Source organism: Bacillus rossius, chromosome 1 (genome assembly GCF_032445375.1).
Source record: "Bacillus rossius redtenbacheri isolate Brsri chromosome 1, Brsri_v3, whole genome shotgun sequence".
Classification (NCBI taxonomy): Eukaryota; Metazoa; Arthropoda; class Insecta; order Phasmatodea; family Bacillidae; genus Bacillus; species Bacillus rossius.
The window spans coordinates 261,619,223-261,643,734 of record NC_086330.1 but is presented as its reverse complement, the minus strand read 5'-3'; the positions used below and the strand labels follow the sequence as shown (position 1 = coordinate 261,643,734).

Below are 24,512 nucleotides of genomic sequence, written 5' to 3'. Positions count from 1 at the left end.
CCTTTCCCATCGGCGTATCGGATATTTTGCTGGCCTAATCCCTGACTGGCAGACAGCTTACCATTTCCCCCGCCTTCAGTCACGCCTCAAGCCTGTAATATCATTTCTCTTCGAGACCCAAACTCCATAGACAAGCCTGTAGCTTGCAGGCGACCAGTTCTCAGAGACGAGCTGAGATTGGCCTTTTTCATCACGTATTAGTGTTAAGTTCGCTCCTCTGCAGGCACGACGGGACGTAGATTCCCAGCAGCGTTGCATCGTACCCTCACCCCCCCCCCCCCCCTTCTCAGTTCCAAGTAAGACCAATGACCGGTCGTAACCCCCTGGGCAACCGTGACCAACCTCAAGGTCTCCTCGCAAAAAACGAGTGCGCCAAAACTGGTCGCAAGCGCTACCTAGCGACCAAGTCGCGAACTTCTCCGCTAGCCTACCCTCTAGGGCGCCAGAGAGCAGCACCTGCTTTCCCTTGTGTTATATGGACGCCGTGGGCGAGTCGATTGTTTTCAACTCAGACCCCTCCGACAGAGTTCTCTACTGTCGCCCAGTGATGCCAACGTCAAAACCCCTGCCTGAGTTTTTTTTCCGCCCGCATTCGGGCAAGTTCGGAATCTTTCGGCGGCCCAGACCCCCCTCCACCTGTAAGAGCCGGCGCCCACTTTTAATTACGAGACGCGGTTTGCCGCGACACAGATCAGCGCGCGTCACGTTTGCAGACAGATCTCCGGCGAGCTCAGAAGACTCTGGAAGACTTCATCCGACCGCTAGCGACTATGTAATCGTCCTAAATAAGGGATGCTATCCCTCAACTAAATTCAAGTAGATTAGTCTGTCTGCATAGTGTTAGTAATTTTTTTGTTTTGAAATTTTCCCTTTTAATTTTTTTAACTATGAAGAAATCATCCGCGCCCAGCCGCGCAAATCGCGAGCTACGGACCATGGCTGACTCCGCGATGGCAGCTTGAAGGCTACTCCCCTGTTTTGGTGAGTGATAATTCGCGACCTCCCCTACCTCCCCTTAGATTTTTCCGGGCATTTCTTGCCCCATGTACTGTCTGTATTCAAGTCCTAATCAGTCTTGATTTGGCTTGTTACAGTCAGGGGTTCGACCTCCCAGCGATGCACATATTCAGCTAGATTCGAGATCCAGCAACTACTGGTGGACGAATTGTCCACCAGTATGTTTTTCGGCAGTCCGAGATCCATCCATTAGAAGAAGCAGCTTTCTTCCATTCTACAGTTCGGCATTTTTAACTCCACACCTGGAAGACTCGGGTGATATGGTTTCTATTTCTATTCCCTCCCTTTTTTAAAGACAAACCAGCGATAAGTGACTATCCACTTAATCCACTGATATGGTAAACTAATCAGCGACAAATTTAATGTAGTAGAACATTGCAAGTTGTAAGTATGTATCAATACAATGTACTTTTTTTTAAATAATCGAGGGCCGGCCCCTTTTCGTTTTTTTTTTTTTTTTTTTTAAATCTTTGAAACTTGTTAAAACCTTTTGTATGTAAAGTAATGGAAACAAGATAATTCATCAGGGCAAATAAAACAGGAAAACTATAGATCAAGTTAATCGTGTAGTTTTTATTTATTGATTTTAATGATCCACCAACTTCCTCCTTGCTTGTTACAGGAAGTTCCTAAATTTTGTTTGTTCCCCACCTCGTGCCGCCTCTGGTAAATCAATTTATTTAACTTATATTTTTATCCCGCAAGTTTCCAAGGCTCTTTTTAATTAATTCAAAGAATTAAATTTTGAGGCACGAGGGGTGTATCAACTTGGTAGCGGAGCATGGTTTCCGGTTTTATATGCATACCTGAATAATATAAGCAAAAAAAAAATGTTAAATTAATTTTTTTTGATGATAGAAATTTTGTAATAATATTGTAAACTCATCGCTGGTACACCCTGTAGTTATATTGAGTTAAAATTTTAAAATTTATCTTGAGTTAAATTTCCGTATGGACTTAGGCTAGCGCGTAGCGCGCGAGACGTCCTTCAGCCAGCCAGCTGTCCTCTCTCCACCGCGCGTCCCCGGACGTGCTTTTGACAAGGCTGTAGATATCCCCTCCTCCCCTGCACCACGGGCGACCGGCGGTGTTATCATATCTCGTTCGTGTCTGAGGCTCGCGCGGACACACACACACACACACACCTTGTTCCCGCAAGTCCCGGAGGTCGCTTACCTCTGAGAGAGACGCCAACAGACGTACCAACTCATTCGTCTGCCGGCAGTAATAGTTAGTCTTTTTTATTAGCTAATCGTGTGTTAAGAAGTTAAATATTTAAAAAAAAAAAAAAAAAAACTTTTGTATTCTGGGCACATACTTCCGACCCGTCGGAGCAACTACGATATTATTAAGCTAAGTTAAATTAAGAGAGTCGTGTGTAGAATTTAAGGTACTGTTTCAACCATAGTTTTAAGTCTTTGTTGGTAATTTTCTTTTGACCAATTAACGTAAATTTTTGTATATGTTTTGCTGTCCTCGTAAGACTGGACCAAGGTCCACCTACGAAAGGGACACAATGCTCACGCCGGAGTATCTCCTCCGTGACGAGCTGGAGTACGAACTCCGATTTCGAGGTTTGTCAAGCCTCGGTAACATGGCCATGCTCCGGAGAAGATTCCGAGCTGCGTGTGCCGAAGAAATTCAACCACAAGTCACTAATCTCGCTGACTTGGACTCTTTGGAGGAATTTAACTGTGTTTGTAGTAAATTTCAGGAACTCCACAGTTACACTAATTCTGTACGAGACGAGACAAATATAAACAACATCTTACGTGCGCTAACTCGCTTGAGTCATATTGGCACGAGATTTACCAACCTCACAATAGTAGCCACCAAAAAATTAAATGGGATCTACCAAAAGGAGATCGAGAAATGTAGGCAACCGATTCCTGGTCTAAATTTCCAATTGCGGAGCAAACTAGCCGCAATCGACCAAAGAATACTTGAACCCGTAGAGGCAGTGGCAGGAGGAGTAACTGACAGTCAAGTACAGGAAACCCCAAAACAAATGCACACTGGAGGCAGCCCAGTCCCTACCCCACCTCTTTTACCCTCCCCACCGCCCTCACCCCCCGTACATCACGTCGCCGGGCATTGACTTCGACATTCACACCATCTCATTTTCCATCTGCGACTGTCATGGCGACTGGTACTCACCCGAGCACCAATGTCACCTTCGCCTATCCTATGCATTCGCTCTCAGCTCATCCTGTTTACATGCCCCAACCCATATACCTACCCTCCACCTCACCCGCCATTTTCAACCCCTATCATGAATTCCGGTCAGCCTTCTCATCCCTCCATACCTCTCCGGAAGCCCTTCCCACCTCCTCGGCCAGTGGAAGGTCAGTTTCGCCACTGATAGCCTTTCCTTCCACCCTGGCAGCTACGCTACCACAACCAGCCCCTGTGCACCCTGGTGGCAGGATAGAATCACAACTTCCTTACCCCAGCCCCGCCACCACATACCTGCCATTGGGCCCGCAGGTATACCAACTTCAAAACCAAACTCAACCTCGACCAGTCACACCTCAAGCCTCTAATCTAGCACCGAACCCAGTACCTGTGGTTCCTACCTTCAATCAGACAACTGGAGGTAGTTTTTACGCTAAGATACCAAATCCCGTTGAAAGACTGCTGGCTAATTTGAAGGAAACCACAGGGTTGGAGCCCAGGAGCCTAATCGACTTCCTAAAGAATTTGTTCAAAATCAAACAAAAGGCAAACCTTCCAGACAGGGAACTCCTAGAAGTTATTTTCCCCTTTACACAACCACCCTTGAGCGAGCGAGTGACGCTCGCCATTGAGCAAAATTATTCTTTTGACCAATTTCATGAGGAAGTTCTAAATTATTTTATTCCAGCCCGTTTGATGACCAACATCAGACTGGAGTGGTACAATAGGCTACAGCAAAGGAATGAGGCCCTACCTAACTTCGTAGCAGACATCAAACTAGCTGCGCAAATTCTTCGGTTGCGAGTACCTGAGAGTGAGATAGTCTCAAACATCCTTGATGGAATTAATACGCAGGAACGATCGAGGGCAGTTTTCCAGTCTCGACCGCAAAACTTTGCCGAGCTAGACCGCCTGTGTATCTCGAACACGAACGTGGAATACGCTGACCACCAGCGAAATCGAGAATCAAATTCCTACACCCACAACAACGCACGGGCGGAAACAGAAAACAAACAACAATTTCCCAATAAACATTTTTCGCAACAAAAGCACAAATCAGAACACGTCGCTAGGCCCCAGTACAAAGATGAGAGCATACCGGTTTGTAGGTACTGCAAAAAGTCTGGGCACTACATTGAGCAGTGTCGTGCAAGAAACTATCGGCCAAATTCTAACTATTCTCAGAATCCAAAAAACATGTAAGCTGCTGGCCAGAAAGAATTTTTTCTGAGCCAGTCACCCAAACAACCATTAGGAATTTTTCCCTTCACCAAGGCCCCAATAAAAATTACAAACAAAAACTTCAACAAAACACCGCTTCCCCACACAGAGGAAAAAACAAAAGAAGAAAACAGAAACAAAGGCGAGCTAAGAAAAACAAAGCCCGCCAAGACAAGCAAACGAAAAACTGTAACACGTCTAGGCCTATGTGCAGACAATGTAATTGTCCGCGAACCACGGACAAAAGAACATGTCATAATATTCTAGCTAATATACCCACAGTTTTGCCCTACGCCAACACAATAATTGGAAAACAAGTAGTTCCAGGCCTAATAGATACTGGATACGTGCGATCATTCGTGTCAGGCCAGCTATTCAGGAAATTACAACAAGACCGTTTGACTCAAAAGGTAGAGCCAATAAAAATAAAGTGTTTTACAGCTGCTGAACAGCCTTTGAAGGTAAATCGTATTGTTTTTGTTAAAGTAAAAATCGATTTGTTTTCTTGGTCTTTCCCATTCTTAGTAGCAGATGATTTGGCCACAGATTTAATTTTTGGTTCCGATTTTATTGCAAAAACAGGCATGATAATTGATTTGAAAGCACGAAGAGTTCACTTTAAATTTAACAACCAAGTTTTTGTTTCTTTTGTGTCACCTGACGCAAAATGTCAGAGCAAAGTAAATGCCATTCACACAGAGGCTAAAGGTGATAATAACATTTCACTAACCCATCTTAACTTTGAACAGAAACAAGAAATAGAGAAGTTATGCAGTAACTTTCCCGACGTTTTGAGTGAAAAGTTAGGGCGCACCCATCTCACCCAATATGAAATTAAGCTTTTGGACAAAACCCCAGTTAGGTGTCACCCTTACCAATTATTAGGACCTAAAATGCAGATAATGCGGGATCACATACAAAATTTATTGGACAAAGATGTTATCGAACCTTCCACTTCCAGTTTCGCCTCCCCGGCATTTTTAGTACCCAAGGACCAAGGCCAAGGTCACCGCATGGTGGTCGATTTCCGCCGCGTAAATCGGCAAATTGAAGTAGAGATGACGCCATTACCAGACCTAAATTCGGCATGTCACTGGTTTAGTAAAGCCAAATTTTTCAGTGTGTTTGACCTAAATTCGGCCTATCATCAAATACCACTAACACCAGAGTCAAAACACGTCACAAGTTTCTGCGTTCCGTGGAATCTGTATCAATACAAGGTAGTACCCTTTGGCCTAGCCACAGGCGCCCAAGTGTTAACACGCCTTCTAGACCAAATTTTCGGCGACCTGAAATTCAAATTTGTTTTTAATTATCTTGATGATGTCGTTGTTTATTCAGAATCCTTTGAAGAGCATATGGCTCATTTGCAAGAAGTCCTTAAGTGACTACGTAAATCCGGCCTCACTGTTAATACAAAGAAGGTGAAATTTGCAGTGCAGGAAATTTCTTTCCTCGGACACCTGATTTCAAGTCGAGGAGTAACCATTGACCCTAATCGCACACAAGCGATAAAGGATTTCCAACCCCCTAAAGATGCTAAGGGCATTTCCAGGTTTATTGGCATGGCAAATTTTTACGCCAAATTCATACCTAATTTTGCTGAGCATGCAGCACCACTGAATGCTCTACGTAAGAAAAATTCCGTTTTCAATTGGGGTCCAGAACAGGACAAAGCTTTTGATTTTCTAAAACATGCAATAGCTAGCCCTCCAGTACTTAGAATGGCTGATTTCAGTAAACCTTTTATTTTGCAAACCGATGCATCCAGTGTGGCCATTGGGGCCGTGTTGTCACAAGAATTCGATGGCTGCAGGCAACCTATAGCTTTCGCCTCCCGCACCCTAACACACCAGGAGAGGAAAGCCTCCTCGGTATACGAACTTGAGTGCCTTGCCGTAGTTTTCGGCATAGATAAGTTCCGGCCCTATTTGGAACACAAAGAATTCCTACTAGAAACCGACAACCAGGCCCTTGCTTGGCTTCTAGCCCATCCGAAGCAACTAGGTAAATTAGGTCGGTGGATTGTAAAAATTGCTTCTCTCAAATTCAGCATCCAACATATTCGTGGTTCACAGAACATCGTGCAGATACTCTTTCTCGAATGTTCGAGAATCCTTCCAACTCCAAGATTCAGGAAAACAATCCTATGGCCTGCCACGCATTGCTCACAGATTTTCCGCTAGCCTTTTCGGATTTACGATCCCACCAAAATTCGGACCCGCAACTGTCTGACATAATTGCGCAAATAAACTCAGGTTCACCCCCAAAATACCACAAACTATCTAAGGGAATTCTTTATCGAAGAACTCAGCAATGTAAGAATTTTAAAATAGCCTTACCTCAAAATCTCAGGGACATGAATTTTCATTATTATCACTCATCACCTTTAGGCGCACATTTAGGCATTTTCAAAACTATTGAAAACATCCGCAAGCATTTCATCTGGGACGGAATGCATAAAGACATAACCCAGAGGGTCAAATTATGCAAGTTGTGCAATTTGAGCAAACCTGCCCAGAAAACACAATTCGGATTTTTGAGTTCCGATGTGGCCGAAAGGCCCATGCAAAAACTTTTCATTGATTTTGTGGGACCCTTCCCAAGGTCAAAAGACGGAAATTCGATGCTTCTAGTATGCGTAGATGCATTCTCAAAATTTGTGTGGCTAATCCCTGTTAGAAGAGCCACGGCCGAAATCACCATTCGAGCCCTCCAAAATTATATTTTCAAAATATCCGGGGTACCTTCCATTATTGTTTCCGATAATGCCACAAACTTTAAATCGACTCAGTTCAAAAACATGTGTTTTTCACACGGGATTCAGCATGTGACCACGACTCCCTACTACCCCCAGCCTTCACATGCGGAGCGTTTCAATCGAAACCTCCGGTCTGCCTTAATAGCATTCCATGCGAACTCGCAGGATAGGTGGGATTCCAATCTCGTGTGGTTGCAAATGGCTTTCAATTCCGCCAGACATGAAAGTCACAAAACAACACCGTTTGAACTCATGTTTACATACCAGCCCAACACCCCACTCTCTAATCAATGGACGTTAAAAGAGTTACTGCCAGACGACCCCAGGAACATTAAGGAAGTCTGGAGTAGAGCTCGTAAAAACCTGAACTTGGCCCACGAGGCAAGCAGGCAAAAATATAACAAAAAACGCTATCCCAATCCCTACAGAGTAGGAGATTTAGTGTTATGCAGAGCACACACACTCAGCAAGGCGATCGACAAGAGGTCAGCCAAGCTTTCATATCGTTGGAATGGCCCCTGGCAGATCCAGCGATACCTCACGCCAGTCACGGTCGCGTTAGCCGACCCCAGCTCCGGCGAATATCGCGCGCGCGCACACATTTCTCAGTTGAAGACAGTACACCCCAACCTAAAATGAGGGCACTCTTCACTGTGTTTCTTTATACAAGGAACAGCGTTCCTACTACGGCATGCCATACTCAACCAACGTGTTGATATAAAAAAAAAAACCTAGGTCATAATCATAAGTAAAATAAAAAAATCCATGGTACTAGTTTATAAGAAATTTAAGTTAAGAAGTGTTACACTAAGTTGTCTAGTTTAAAGGGGCGCCCCTAATTCAATAAGTTATCTGTAAGTTTTAGACTTTATTTAAACACGTAAGAATTGTTAGCCATTGTAAGTAGTTTACTACAGTAGATCCTGGTACAGGGTAAGTTTCTGGAACCCAGGTTTTTGGTGGCTCAAGTGGGCCACCCTGACTCCGTCTTTCAGGGGGGAAGTATGTGCCGTTAATTAGTAATTTCGACACGATATATATTTTAAATTTTTATTATGATTTTAAATTTTTTTTGTGTGGAAATTTTATTTGCTCTACTATAGTAAGATTTTACTTTGTTAGTCTGGTGTACTCCTCTGAGTTAAACTTTGTCTCAGTGCTCTGAAGCCCCTTTCCCATTGGCGTATCGGATATTTTGCTGGCCTAATCCCTGACTGGCAGACAGCTTACCATTTCCCCCGCCTTCAGTCACGTCTCAAGCCTGTAATATCATTTCTCTTCGAGACCCAAACTGCATAGACAAGCCTGTAGCTTGCAGGCGACCAGTTCTCAGAGACGAGCTGAGATTGGCCTTTTTCATCACGTATTAGTGTTAAGTTCGCTCCTCTGCAGGCACGACGGGACGTAGATTCCCAGCAGCGTTGCATTTTACCCTCACCCCCCCCCCCCCTTCACAGTTCCAAGTAAGACCAATGACCGGTCGTAACCCCCTGGGCAACCGTGACCGTCCTCAAGGTCTCCTCGCAAAAAACGAGTGCGCCAAAACTGGTCGCAAGCGCTACCTAGCGACCAAGTCGCGAACTTCTCCGCTAGCCTACCCTCTAGGGCTCCAGAGAGCAGCACCTGCTTTCCCTTGTGTTATATGGACGCCGTGGGCGAGTCGATTGTTTTCAACTCAGACCCCTCCGACAGAGTTCTCTACTGTCGCCCAGTGATGCCAACGTCAAAACCCCTGCCTGAGTTTTTTTTCCGCCCGCATTCGGGCAAGTTCGGAATCTTTCGGCGGCCCAGACCCCCCTCCACCTGTAAGAGCCGGCGCCCACTTTTAATTACGAGACGCGGTTTGCCGCGACACAGATCAGCACGCGTCACGTTTGCAGACAGATCTCCGGCGAGCTCAGAAGACTCTGGAAGACTTCATCCGACCGCTAGCGACTATGTAATCGTCCTAAATAAGGGATGCTATCCCTCAACTAAATTCAAGTAGATTAGTCTGTCTGCATAGTGTTAGTAATTTTTTTGTTTTGAAATTTTCCCTTTTAATTTTTTTAACTATGAAGAAATCATCCGCGCCCAGCCGCGCAAATCGCGAGCTACGGACCATGGCTGACTCCGCGATGGCAGCTTGAAGGCTACTCCCCTGTTTTGGTGAGTGATAATTCGCGACCTCCCCTACCTCCCCTTAGATTTTTCCGGGCATTTCTTGCCCCATGTACTGTCTGTATTCAAGTCCTAATCAGTCTTGATTTGGCTTGTTACAGTCAGGGGTTCGACCTCCCAGCGATGCACATATTCAGCTAGATTCGAGATCCAGCAACTACTGGTGGACGAATTGTCCACCAGTATGTTTTTCGGCAGTCCGAGATCCATCCATTAGAAGAAGCAGCTTTCTTCCATTCTACAGTTCGGCATTTTTAACTCCACACCTGGAAGACTCGGGTGATATGGTTTCTATTTCTATTCCCTCCCTTTTTTAAAGACAAACCAGCGATAAGTGACTATCCACTTAATCCACTGATATGGTAAACTAATCAGCGACAAATTTAATGTAGTAGAACATTGCAAGTTGTAATAATGTATCAATACAATGTACTTTGTTTTAAATAATCGCGGGCCGGCCCCTTTTCGTTTTTCTTTTTTTTTTTTTTTAAATCTTTGAAACTTGTTAAAACCTTTTGTATGTAAAGTAATGGAAACAAGATAATTCATCAGGGCAAATAAAACAGGGAAACTATAGATCAAGTTAATCGTGTAGTTTTTATTTATTGATTTTAACGATCCACCAACTTCCTCCTTGCTTGTTACAGGAAGTTCCTAAATTTTGTTTGTTCCCCACCTCATGCCGCCTCTGGTAAATCAATTTATTTAACATTTTTTTTTATCCCGCAAGTTTCCAAGGCTCTTTTTAATTAATTTAAAGATTTCAATTTTGAGGCACGAGGGGTGTATCAACATATATAGGTATATCTCTTTATCTAACCCATTTCATTTTCTATCTTCGCTATATCTCAACATATCTCTCCGTATCTGTCTCACTCTATATATATATATATATATGTGTGTGTGTGTGTGTGTGTGTGTGTGTGTGTGTGCGTGTATCACTCTATCTCTGTCTCTCTTTTATCCTATTAATATTATAAACACGAAAGTTTGTAAGTATTAATGTATGGATGTCTGTTACTCTTTCACGTAAAAACTACTGAATGGATTTGAATGAAATTTGGCCTACAGCTAGTTTATAACCTGGATTAACACATAGACCCCATATATATATGAAATTCCATCCCTAAGGGAGTGAAAAAGTGATAATTTCACTTTAAAACAGAAAAAATCATAGACATACAAATAGTGAGTGAGTATCATTTCTCGATGTCTGACACACGATCATACACATATTAAGGTTTGGCAAATTAATATTTTTCTCCTTGGTGAGACCAGTCCGCTTAGTGGAGCTCGCAGCGGCTAGCAAAATAAAGGCGCTAATAACAGTTTTAGTCTTAACTTCGTCAAAAGATAGAGTTGCCTTGAATTTTAAATGCACTATCGTTTGATGCGTTTGTCATGTCTTTAATTTTCGTTTGTTTGTGCCGTATGCGTTCCTATACCATTCATCCGATTGCGATGAAATTTTGGTGATTTGTTATGCGCATGCCCATGAAGGTTACTGAGATGGTGTAACTATTTTTCAATAGTTGGAGCACGAATCGTGTCAAAAAATGTGTTTATTTCATTTTATATAGCAGCACTTCGTCTGTTTTTGTTGTATAAGTAAGCACGCATGACACAATTTATTTAAATATAAAAGAGAGACAGATATAGAGTGATATATGTAGAGAGTGAGGTAGAGACGGAGAGATAAGTTGAGATAGAGCGAGGTATAGAGATAGAAATGGGTTAGATAAAGAGATATACCTATATATGTATAGAGCTATATAGAGACTTATATATAGAAGATATAGAGATAGTGGGAAGTATATATGTAAATATAAAGAGATAAATAGAGATAGAGAGATACATAGATGTATATAGATGTAGATAGAGATAAATATATATATAGAGAGAGATGGATGCATGATTTGTACATGTGGAACTACTTCAAACATATTACAAAACAAAACTGAATGAGGTATTGCAATGCTGGCCGAGCATTAGCTAGATAATGGAATCTTTTCAATATTAGTAATCTCTTATTTTTCAGCTTTTTTGTATATTGCTTTATAAAGTCTAAATTACATACAGACCAGGTAAATAACTATAAACTGGCAGAACAACGTCTGTTGGGATCTGAAAGTGATATAAATTAATGTTCACACTTGACATTCAAATAAAGAAGAAAATTACTAACTACATCTGATTTCGAAAAATTTCCCCTTCACCCTGTGTTCAGCCTGGGCAACGCCGGGTATTGCAGCTAGTATTTAAATAAATTGTGCCATGCGTGCGCACTTATACAACAAAAACAGACGAAGTGCCGCTATATAAAATTAAATAAACACATTTTTTGACACGATTCGTGCTCCAACTATTGAAAAATAGTTTTACCTTCTCAGTAACTTTCATGGGCATGCGCATAACAAATCACCAAAATTTCATCGCAATCGGATGAATGGTATAGGAACGCATACGGCACAAACAAACGAAAATTAAGACGTGACAAACGCATCAAACGATGGTGCTTTAAAATTCAAGGCAACTCTATCTATTGAAGAAGTTAAGAACAAAACTGTTATTAGCGCCTTTATTTTGCTAGCCGCTGCGAGCCCCACTAAGGGAACTGGTCTCACCAAGGAGAAAAATATTAATTTGCCAGACCTTACTATGTGTATGATCGTGTGTCAGACATAGAGAAATGACACTCACTCACTATTTGTATGTATATGACCTACTATGTATGATTTTATTTCTGTTATAAAACGAAATTATCACTTTTTCACTCCTTAGGGATGGAATTTAATATTAATATGGGTGTCTATGTGTTAATCCAGGTTATAAGCTAGCTGTAGGCCAAATTTCATTCAAATCCATTCAGTAGTTTTTACGTGAAAGAGTAACAAACATCCATATATCCATACTTACAAACTTTCGTGTTTACAATATTAGTAGGATTCATCATATACAACTTATTTTAATTTGATTATTATACATTATTGATACTAAGCAAAGAATATTTTCTGAAATTTTGTTAGTTATTTTATGGTCATTAAAATGTGATAGAATTAAAAACTGTATAAAATACACAACTTTCATTAGCAGGATTAAGCTATAGATGTAATAAAAAAATAGTGAAATGTGTACAATTTTACATATTCATAGCCTGTGTGAATATACTTAATATTGTAGTAAACATCTGGCATTTGTGTAAAATTACACATATATCGCAAATGTAAATTTAACACAACACAGTAAAAATATACCAATTTCAATGGCAAAATCACCAAATAGTAGTAATTGTATTACTACACTTTGAAACCTAGAAAAATACTAGTAACCAAGATGCCTCCTTAAGGAAATTGTCTATTATGCTATTTTTTATACGAAATCTAGTATCTAGTAGCGATGATCCTTGAGAATGTTCCCTGAATGATATAATAGCGTAAACAGGTCATTCTTGTATTGGTTTCTCACTCTGTTAATTTGTTTTATGATATGCGAGTGCCGAAGTTTTTGTGGACTTTTAGGTGTATAGCAGATTGTTTTTGAATGTTTTATCATTTTGCCTCATCCATTTTATTCGTGTGTTATTTAACGTAAAATATTTAAGGAAGTATGCGTGTTTCTACTGTTGATGATTTTCCTTCATTAATTTGTGCAGGTGTCATTGTGGAGTGGTGTAAATTTTATGAGGCAATGATTTTTTGCGTAGCATGTTTTCGGAAGGCTAACTTCTGTGCAAGTGATGAACCTAGCTATACACAAAATGTTTTTGAATTGTCGTGGAAATTAGGTTTACTTGCATCGTGAAGTCATATTATAATTTTTCCAGATATTAATATTATATAATTTTGTTTATGGTCTTACATATTTTTTTCTTTCCAATATATACTCCTATGTGTGATTAAATTGATAGTACATATATTCATATAGTTGGAAAATTACTAGGCATGCAATAAATGCAATGGTTCGTTACTCTGGCTTATTATAAACATGCACTGAGTCTGCTAAACGAAGTGCGTAGAAATACCTAAATAAAACTGTATTGCGAGTTGCCTAGCTGTGGAAGTTCCAGGCGATTTGCATCGTGAGAGTGCATTTAAAATTTGTTCTGAGTTAAGGACTCTTACGTAATTTTATTTATGGTTATGCCTAATTGTGTTTTTTTTTAATACTCGTGTTTAAATTGATATACTCTCGAGAAGGTGTTAGAAAAATAACTTTTGTTCCTTGTACAGAAATTGATTTAATTTTAAATATTTGTAAATGAAAATTACATGTACATATGTACATACTGCTTTAAGCTTCTCATTTAGCACCTGCGTCAGTGAAGGGATATTTTTTTAAATGTTAAGAAAATATTTTATGTAAATGAAAGGAAATCTGCATACCTGAGTGTGGCATAACTAAAAAAGATCAAAAAAGACAAAAAACATATCCAGCTAAAAATAGTATACATTTTTAAAAAATTATTTACCTTAAGGTTGTGATTTGTGATTCTAGGAGATAGAGAAAGAGAAAGGGAACGATTGTCTGTATATATGTTTTTGTGTGCGGCAGAGAGAATTGGTAGTGAGAGTGAGTGAGTTTTGTGTGAAGGAGAGTGAATAAGGGACGGAGAAGGGAGAGGTATACGAGGAAGAGAAAATGCAAGAGGGGAGAGAACATGAAAGAGGTGGAAGAGTATGTAAGTGTGTGTGAGGAAAATAGGTTTGGTGGAGTGAGGATAGGGGGTACGATATTTAAAGGTTAGGAAATGGGGGAAAAGAAGAAGTAAGAGTGTGTGTAAGAAAGAGAAAGACAGGAGAGGTCGAGAGAAGATTAAAAGGAAAAGGGACAAAGAGAGGAGAGGAGTGTGTGAGAGGGTGAGTGAGGGAGCAGGAGGGACATGTACATGTAAAATTTAGAAGTTCTTTACTCATACATCATGTGTATGAATTGTAACACTTTGGTGTGTACGACTGTGGTGCACTCTATTAAATAAGTCTGACGTCAAAGAGGGATGCCACTAGCTCTCCCAGCTGACACTTTCAAAATTTCATGTGGCACACTCCGGCTGCCATTTCTTGCATCAAAGATCATAGTACTACTGGTAGAAACTTTGAACATCACATGATAGACTTCCCCTCCAACTATATCCCCTTCACCCCTTATTATTATGGATACCCTTATCATTATCTTCATTCATTTTAGTTTCACCTCCCCTTCCTCACACTTTGTCCTCTTTCAAGTTTTCAATGACCACCCTCACATTCCCCCACTTCTCCTGTGCCGTTTATTGGTGTACAGATTTTAAATTTTAAGTTTATTTTTAATTTTTAAAATTTTTAAATTTTTATTCTTATTTAATTTTTGTCAGACTTCTGTATTATCAAACCTTTTTCATCCTAGTTCTCTTTCCCTGGTTTTCGGCGCACTCTAGTGGTCGTGTCCTTAAGTCTCTCCCTCTCTCTTTTTTGGCCGCCAGAGCGCACTCTTGTCCCCCCCCCCCCTTTCCCTCATGCTGGTTGTAAGTAACCTAGCGCGATATTTGCGAGTAGAATTAAACTTAGTTCGACTGCCCCTCCATAGAGCGCGCGGCGCTCGACGGCTATAGAGGTTTTTACCAAGCAACAGACCTTTGTTTTACCTTGCCTCGGACGTCTTCGGCTCCGTTCGGCTCTGAGCCATATCATCTCCCCTTCGGCCTTCCGGGTCCCAGCATCCTTTTTTAGACGATCTAGCCGCCATGTTGGAATTAATTCGCGGGCTGTTGGGCTGACTACATCGGCGTCTCTGTCGAGTTGCTCCTCGACTAATAAATCGCGTGTAGACCTGCCTTCTACTGCGCTATAGGATGTAATCGTCTCGGGCGAAGGAATTTTTCCCTAAACTTTTCTTTATCTTCTGTTAGTTAGTCAGCCAACCTGAATAGCTACATAATAGTTATTTTTTTTAATTCTTTTCTTTGTACTTCCGCGACACCGCGTCGCATGTCCTAACTGGCGATCGCGCAATATGATTGTAATCATCTGTCATCACCCTGCTTCGGTGAGTCTTTTGCTTTCAATATTTCCCTCCAATTCGCTCCTTTTTAGCGGGCTTTTGCCCGATTGATGGTCTGTCTGCGACCTGGTCTAATCTCTGTCGATATTGGACCTTGTTGCAGGCAGGGTGCAAGAGTTACCCACCGATTGAAGAAACACCCCCGTCGTCCGAGAGTCACCCCTCCACAAATGGTCTTGATTGAAAGTCAACAAAATTTATTCGAATTTTACCTGGTCGTGAGCTCTGAACGACAAAATTTCATAAATTTTGGTTTGCCAGTGGACATAGGAGAAGTTATTGTTAACGATGTAACGTTATATCTTCAGAAATTGTGACTCAAGAAGAATCAACCCTTATCGGACATGGTGATAGTGTAATTTTTTTCCATAAGATTCAAAACCAAGGCAATATATTCTAACTATTTTTGTAAACATTTCACTATGGCAAGAACCTTGTTAAATTTTCGCTAGATTCGCGGTTCGGACTCGCTAGCACTATAAATTCTGTTCATATTTTCTTCATTAATGATTGCTAAGATGTTAAAATGCTAATTTGATCATCGATGGTTAATCTGTCTTGATATTTTCTGTTAAAATCTATTTAAAGAAAGGTTATGCACTATATAAAAGAATATTAATATAAATAAACCAGGAAGCCTTTAGATCAAATAACTTATTTTGTTGTTTTTTTATTTAATTGAGTACCTATATATCTACCGCTCCACTAACTTCCAAATGGATTGTGTGTAGGGAGTTTCTAAATTGTTTTGTTCCCCGCCTCGTGCGACCTCTGGTGATGTTCGAATTTTATGTCAATTTTGTAGCTTGTTGCTCAGCTGTTTCCTAGGACTTTTAAGAGGTGTGATAATACCAAAAAAATCAAGGGCACGAGGGGCGTTACACTCCCAATTAATTAATTATTAATTTCAGTCATTATAATTTGATCATCTTCATTCCTCCCCCTCCAGTACTTTTTTTAATAACTTATTTACTTCCCTGCTCTTCAATTGAGCTCGTGGCCGAATGGACAATGTACTCGCTTCCTAGCATCGAGGTCACTCCTGTGATCATGGTAGTCACCGTGCTCAGATACTGGTGCTACCTCGTAGCGATACTATGAACTACCTTTGATGTCATTCAAGATGGCCGAAAATGTTCACCTACCTCCCAACGTCTCATCCATCTGTGATGTTATATAATATGGTGGCATACCGGATGGCTGGCAACACAGTACTAACAACTAACTCTCAATTTGTGATCTATGTTTGAAATGGATGAAGAAATTAAAAAAAAAAAAGTTATTTTTGAGAAAGGGGTAGAGGAGGAAAAGGAGTTTGGTTAGAAAGGGGTGAGAGGGGAATGGGTGGAGTCAACATTAGAGATACACCAATCAGTCTTAACATAATGAAACATAACAAAAAATAAAATAATAATGATAAAGAGGGATGACTCCTAGCTGCAAAAGGGAGGGAGTGGCGTGTCATCTGGCGAAATGGGGAGGGGAGAAATGAAACAATAGAAAAAATGTTGTGTATGGGTGAAGGGGAGGAGGGGGAGGTGATAGTGATTTATTAACCTAATTTCCGTATCATTTGCTAACTTAGAGCGAACATGATCTCCCGACTGACACAGGCTGCACATATATATATATACATACATATATATATATACATATATATATACATATATATACATACATATATATATACATATATATACATATATATATACATATATATATACATATATATACATATATATATACATATATTCTGCACATAGGATCACCATTGGCTTTATGATCTGCCAATTTAACTGTCGCAATAGTGGATTTAATCAATCACATAAGTGACTGATTACAAATGTAACTTCCAAAAAGATCCATATTTATGTTAATAATATAAAAATTAAAAATAACTTTGAGGGTTATAAAATCATTAAATATTACTTTTAATAAATTTCCCATGTAACCTATCGAATCTTCGATACTTTTTATGTCCCTTCTTTGAAATGTGTTACACATTCAATCTTAAACTTTTAAACAAAGTACGTATACGTTTATACGAGCATGGTTGGTGTTAAGAGGGACAGGCAGCATAAGAATAATTACCTGAACACGTTTTCACTTTCATTTTTCCTTCATCATGAAAAAAATTAGTTACTGCCCACCCATTAAAGAAAAGAACTGCACCAAGAGTCAACGCTGTTAAAATAGGCATCGTGAAAATCGCTGTTCCTGAAACACAGTCATACATGGTTCACTGTGGGTGTGGCAAAACACTTTAGGACAGGATTATAAACTATACAAGAACGCAATAATGCAAAAAACAACATGTAATCAAAGCAAGAAAATCGTATTTTTTATTAATCATGCTGGTCGCAAGACATAACCAACCGTATACCTTTAAATTGTAAATAATAGAAATCAAATTTCTGCCTTGGATTTATTTTACAATTTAAAATTTATCAAAACAACAAATTATCACAATAATTTAATTAAAGTCAAGGTGTCATAGCAATTGCTTTAATGGAAAAATGATACACTTTTCGCTATTCATAGCTTGTTGTAGTATCATCGGGTTCTATATTCAAATATTATTCTGTGGGGTTTTAAATAATTATCATCTCACTTTATAATAATGTTATCATACCATAATAACTCAATACTCTATGATAAATTCGAAGCAATATTAAAATAAATATAACACTAATAGTATTACAAACTATATTTATCCTAAAAAAACACCTCTATACTGCAAGTACACACACGCAAGTAAATTATTAATTTCATTTACCACTTCTTGATTTCTTTTATCTCCCACAAATGTAAAACCCTTCTTGCATGCCTTGTCATGCCTTTCCAGAACATACTTTTTATACTATGTAAGAGACTATAAAACGATTGGATGGTATTAATTAATTTTGGTACTTACCAGCCAGTGCAATACTGGAAATATTTCACACATACTATACAGAAATGATACGTATGCATTACGTGTACTAAAATGACACTTCAAGTTTACTGGCATATAAATTCTTAGAGGTATTTTAGAAACATATTCAGTACATTTATACAATGTGTATCCGAACAACTAGGTATTTTTTTTATAAATATGCCCAAGTAAAATAATTTCAGTTACTGGCCATTAAATCGCGTGTCTCAGAAGCCGAAGGCCCCACTGTGATGAGATACTTAACATACTTTACACTTACGAAAGACCTGTTGCAAGCATATCTGACAAGAGTCTTCGACCAACTGTGTCTTCAGTACGGGCATAAGGATACGTGTGGCGGGATATGATAGAATACATTTGTCAGGATAGGTAGGATACGATAGAACATAAATGGCACGATATGATAGGATATGATCAGCAGGATTCGATAGAATACGATGGGCAGCATACGATAATATACCACTGGCATGATTCGATCAGCTGGATACGATATAATATGATTGGATGGATACGATAGGATATGCTTGGCTGGATACGATAGGATATGATTGTAAAGACATGATGGGATACAATCAACAGAAAACTATAGTGTACAAATTTCAAGGAATAACGAGTAGCACTCTGAAAAATCCACAAGAGTTCTGAAAAAATTATAACATATAAATTTAAATTTAAAAATTATGAAGAATTATAAATAATAAAATTAATTGGGGATAAAAAAATTATTATGCATCTGGTGAACTTCTCTTTCGAGAAGCAATAACAGCATTCTAGCAGAAGTTGTCAGAAATATTTTGTAATTTTTTAAATTTAAATTTTTTTACTATTCAAATTTTATTTATTTTAAATTTATGTATGGTTTTCTCTGAGTGCTTCTGGTTACAGATGAGAAATTGATCTCCGCATGAAGGACTTTTTACCTAATGAGGTATGTCATTTTATCCTGTGATGCAATTAAATTGTTAATTTCTGGTACTAAATCAGAACTGACAATATTTTTATAAGGTGGATTTAAAAAAATTACTCAGTCCAAAAATATCTGATAAGACGGATGAGAAACACTATCATGAAGGACTAACTTCCTTCTCCTTGATGTCTAGCGAAGCCTTCCTTCTTTTGCGATCGTTAGTGAGCAACCCGCATCCCACATAAAATAAATAATATTTACCTGCAAGCAAAATGTGTCGACATCTGTTGTTGACAAGCAGAACTACTTGCATCAATTTGTTTTGCATTAGATAACTTAACTCTTTGCTGATGAAATATTTATAAAAAAAAATCTATTTAAGTAATGGATCCAATTGGAAAACTGTCAGTTTGTATCTAACATTAGTCACAAAAGCTACCATGGATCATGGATTGTTATCTGCAGCTGAATCGGAAGGAAGCCGTTGTAAATTTTGTGGCTAGGATTTTGTCATGAGAAGGAATGCTAGACATCATGAGAAGAATGATTGTGCTAAAAACCCACTACGCAAAATGTTCAGCTGTAATCGGTGTAGCAGGTTGTTAACACGAATTGACAGCTTAAAAAAAATGGTAGAACATGTAAAGCCAAGCCCACTTACGGCAAAGAAGACATCGATGGAACTACTAGACTAAATAAGAGTGATCTGCATTACGACAATAATTTTCCTTGTCCTGAGCGTGATGGTATTAGCTCACCCGATCGTGACGAAGAATATAAATTGAAGGATGCTGATGGCTTCGGGAAGACTGAAACTAATGGAAGTATCAACACCATAAAAAGTGAGAATACATTCAAGCCTATATTCAGTAGATCCTCCATACTTTGTAAAAATGATGGACTCCTAAAAAGTAAGCATGAAGTCGATGAAGACACTTCGACATCAACGATATCGAGTTCTTACGGTAATCTGGGTGAAGACGATGCCTTCTACGGTGATTGCTACAGTGACTCTGAAGCTGGTGACGTGATCGAAGACTGTGCTGAAGCACCTAAAGCAGGCAAGATCGAAGACTGTGATGGTGTACTGAGACCGAAACGATGGAAAAGACGTGTTATAATAAATAAATCTGATCAAGCTTGTGATGATCACTGGCTCGATGATGAAAGTTACCCTGAGGTTGGTGTTAAAACGGAAGACACTAGAGATCATAATATTTATTATAAACGTGCAAGGAAGATGGTGGCAGAAGAGATTTATTACACATCATGGAAAGATCCAAACATATTGGTTGACCGGCTAAGACTGTCGGTGGCATCTGTTCGTAGAGGAAACTACTCGCATATCGTGGAAGTATCGTCCATACTTAAAGAACTGCGGAAAGCTGGCTACATACAATAATCATTTGTTTAACTTTCATGTGTGTACTATTGAATAATAAATGAATTATTTATATTTAAAAAAAAGTATACTTTATTTCTTGTATTCTGATTTCCAACTAAGCACGTGTTTCCGCTACTGTATGCGTGATCATTCCATTTTCTGTGTGTACGTTCCATTTCCTGTGTTTACATTCCGTTTTTTCCTGTGTGTACATTCCGTTTTCCTGTGTGTACATTCCGTTTTCCTGTGTGTAAATTCCGTGTATTATGTTCATGGTCTATATGTCTGACATTTTTCATGACCCGGTCTTGCGGTCCAAAGACGCTTGGTGTATGGATGATTTTGTACATGAACATTTTAAAGGTTAATCTAAGTATCAAATAACTAGACTTTCATGTAATGCATAGCGGCACTGTATTTATTTAGATGGTCAGGTATATTGACTTGAGTTGTTTTTCGTAGAGTGAATGATTAATAAATTCCTAAAAAGGTAATGGAAAACAAAATATTAAAAATGTTTAAAATTGAGTTACAACTGTCACTGGTCAAGAATCGAACCGTGGACAGGAATCCATTGATTCAATTTGTATGTTAATAACTGAATTTTTTCGGAGACTTTTGTAATTTTTCCCGCATTTCTAGCTAAATAATTGCATGATAACCAGATGATGCCCAATCATTCATTATGTCGGGCACCTCAGTAATAATAAATGATTACTGCACTGTAGGAGGTTAGAATAAAACTAGCATGATGGTAAGACGAGTACATACATTATGGTGCCCTCCAGCAGACGAAAACAAGATATTGGCAATGACCACTATCAGGCTGTAGCTCCTGGTAGCATGTACTGAACATAAAATGTCGGATCCATGATGGTCGTCAAGGTCAAAGTCAAAGATCAAGTTCAAGGTCAAATTTCAAGTTCAAGGAAAACTACAAGGTCAAGGTCAAATTTTAAGGCCAAATTCAAATGTCAAATTTCAAAGTCAAGGTCAAGGTCAATTTTCAAGGTCAAGGCCCAATTTCAAGTTCAAGGTCAATGACAAAGTTCAATGCCAACAGACGAGGTTAATGGTATGGTGAACAGAAAATTATACTAACATGTCGCCAGCACACTCTAGCAGACGAAAACAAGATGACGGTCTCCAGCGTACGAAGACAAGATGGCGGACATGATGTCATACCATCTGACGATATATACTTTGGTATTGGTGGTAGGTCAGTCTGTAGGTGGCTTCTGTGGAGGAAGGATATGATGGGTTTTTTTTTTTTTTTGCTCTTAGCGGTTTCGAACCAAGGATGGAAATCGATCTAATCAATCATAATTCTAATAAGTTAATTTTTTGTTGAATTTTGTAATTTTTTTCATTAAAATCGGATAATAAATAAAGATTTCCAAGATGGCCACTAAATTTCAAGACGGTGGACATGACGTCATACTAGGTGATGATATAAATGCTATGAAACAAGTGGCGGGGGTCAGTCTGTAGGTGGCTTCTGTGGAGGAAGGATCTGTTGTATTTTTTAATTTTTTTTATTCACCGGGTTCGAACCAAGGTTCCGAGCTACGTGACATAAATATTTGGTTTTTTTTTAATTTTTTTATAAAATTTTATTAATTGAATTTTTTAATTTTTTAATATTTTTTCATTAAAATCGGATAATATATAAAAAAAGTTAAAGATGGCAGGCGTAACGAAATTGCAACGGCGACATCATAATTCAAAATGGCGGAAAACAAAATTCCGGAATGTACGAGAAAACAAAATGACGTCATCCAAAATGGCGGATCCAAAATGGCCGCCGGGGTCAAGGTCAAAGGTCAAGGTCACGGTCCTTCAATATGGCCGCCGTGATCTACTTGTCCCGTTACACTGTGTCCTGTTACGCTCATCCAAGATGGCTGCCGTGACGTCACAATCCAAGATGTGGCTCGGTTCCCGGCTCCACCGCCAGATGCCAGTTTCAGGACATACTATTACACACTACTCACGATATTTTTGGGGTCTATGAACAATGAAATGAAAAACTGTATAAACATTTTCCGGAAGTCACACCATAGTAACGAGTAGTCTTCTTTGAAATCTTCTTAAATTGGCTAAACTATTAGCTATAGAAAAATTCTTGTATAGGGAAATTATTCTATACAAATTTACTACAGATCGGTTTTTAAGTGTCATAAGTGTTTACTTACTTCAGACATGATATTAACTTGTGGGTGCTGTGTTACATGTGCGCAAGAATATAACTAATTAAAGATATGTATTTATTTATTAGCTGAACGAGTCAGTAGCAACGAGGTTGTCAGTTGGGAACACAACACAGGTAAGTTGAAGCTCGAAAGTGCTACCGCCTAAAAATATATCATCCCAGCATTAGCGTGAAGGTATTTAGGAAAACTATGGAAACCAGAAAACTGGATACCTGGAGGAGGTTGTGAACCCAGGTATTCTCGAATGAGAGTCAAATGTTTATTTATAGCAACATCTCTCTAGTTTGTTGGTACATTTATTTGCGTGCGTAGTGTAAAATGTACTCCAATTAAAAACCAAACGTCGGTCCCTCTAAACCAAACTTCAGTATCTCCACATTTGGATGCATACGTCACAAACCACAACTGTAAAGAAATTAACAAAAGCTCTACTTCTAAAATATCCTTCCCATCCTCCCTCTTCATCATAGCCTAGTTTCCAAACACCTACCTCTGTGACGCATTCCCCTGCCCTTCTAGTGATGTCCTACCTGTCTGCTCCACCCTTTCACTAGTATGTGTCGTCGGTTCACCCCTCCCCCTCCGACCTTTCCCGGCGGCGGGCCAATACGATTCCACACATTCACTCATGCCTCGTGTGATTACTCGCAAAGAATAGCTTGACTAAAATATCATTCTACAAGATGAAAGCTGAAGATGAAAACTGTTTTTGCCATTGAATATATTTGTCACTGACTTGCGAGAACTCCACAAACACGCTCTAAACATGGTATTTTTAGTCACTTTCGCTACTCTGATTATTTAAACATTGTAAGGAGGCAACAAATTAAATTAATGCCCAGCAAAATTACGTGTTATTTATTAAAATTAAATGATTTTTTTGTTTTGTTTTTCTGGTAAGAATATTCTTTGAGAAGTTAGTAAATTCTTTTAATGCAGCATTTAAATACAATATTTTAATAGGAATTTATAAGTTACACAGTTCCTAACTAAAATTAAGTATCTTTAAATGTAACTATAAAATAGTAACAAAAACATTCTTCAAAAATATCATCACAATTTACAATTGTATACATACGCTTTTAAATTTTCCTTGAAAATATCAACTACTTATTAAGAAAATAAATACACTAATTTCTTCCATATTTTTTTACTATGGTTCGCTCAACAACGTACCTAAGTACTGGAGGTGTAAGTCCAACAATCGAAGACAGAACCAGCGTGTATTCTTCAAAGTGCCTGCCTCACCGACTGTTACACAAACAAGCAGGCCACGTATATGTCATTGCCAACTGCAATAAAATCATTTATCTTGCCTTCAGTGGGGCAGAACTTTGTATCGTAACTGCGTTTGCGCTGTTTTCCCCTCATCATTTCACAAGACATTAACACCCCATTGTGAGGCAAACTGCGCGACTCAGTGAGCTGATAGCAGAAGAACAAAAACTAGCGCCAAGCAAATAATTAATGATCCATTCAGAATTAAACTTTGCTGATTATTGAAATATATTATCTCAGTTTTATTACGGCAATGTTAAAGACAGGCCAGCACACTAATCCACAATCACCATCTTAACTATAGACAATGTTATGAATGAAAGGTGTTAAGAAAGGCGCCGCAAATGCACAACTTGAGAGTTTGAATTTATAACGTTTTTGGACATGCACTGCTGGTTTATATTGTACGGTACTGATACAAACGC

General features: G+C 39.1%; 1 protein-coding gene across 2 annotated transcripts in view; it reads right to left on the bottom strand.

The window, feature by feature from the left end:
• Positions 1-24,150, bottom strand: part of LOC134527533 (CLIP domain-containing serine protease B4-like) — a 50,087-nt gene extending 25,937 nt beyond the window's left edge. The window contains exons 1-2 of one of the 2 annotated variants that reach the window (XM_063360289.1): positions 23,986-24,150; positions 17,462-17,587 (exon numbers count right to left, since the gene is read on the bottom strand). In XM_063360289.1, coding sequence (XP_063216359.1) covers positions 17,462-17,570 — 109 coding nt within the window. In that variant the 5' untranslated portion in view covers positions 17,571-17,587; positions 23,986-24,150. Of the gene's footprint in view, positions 1-17,461; positions 17,701-23,985 lie in introns of those variants that run through there. The other variant, XM_063360288.1, reaches the window with a different exon arrangement.
• Positions 24,151-24,512: the final 362 nt, after the last annotated feature.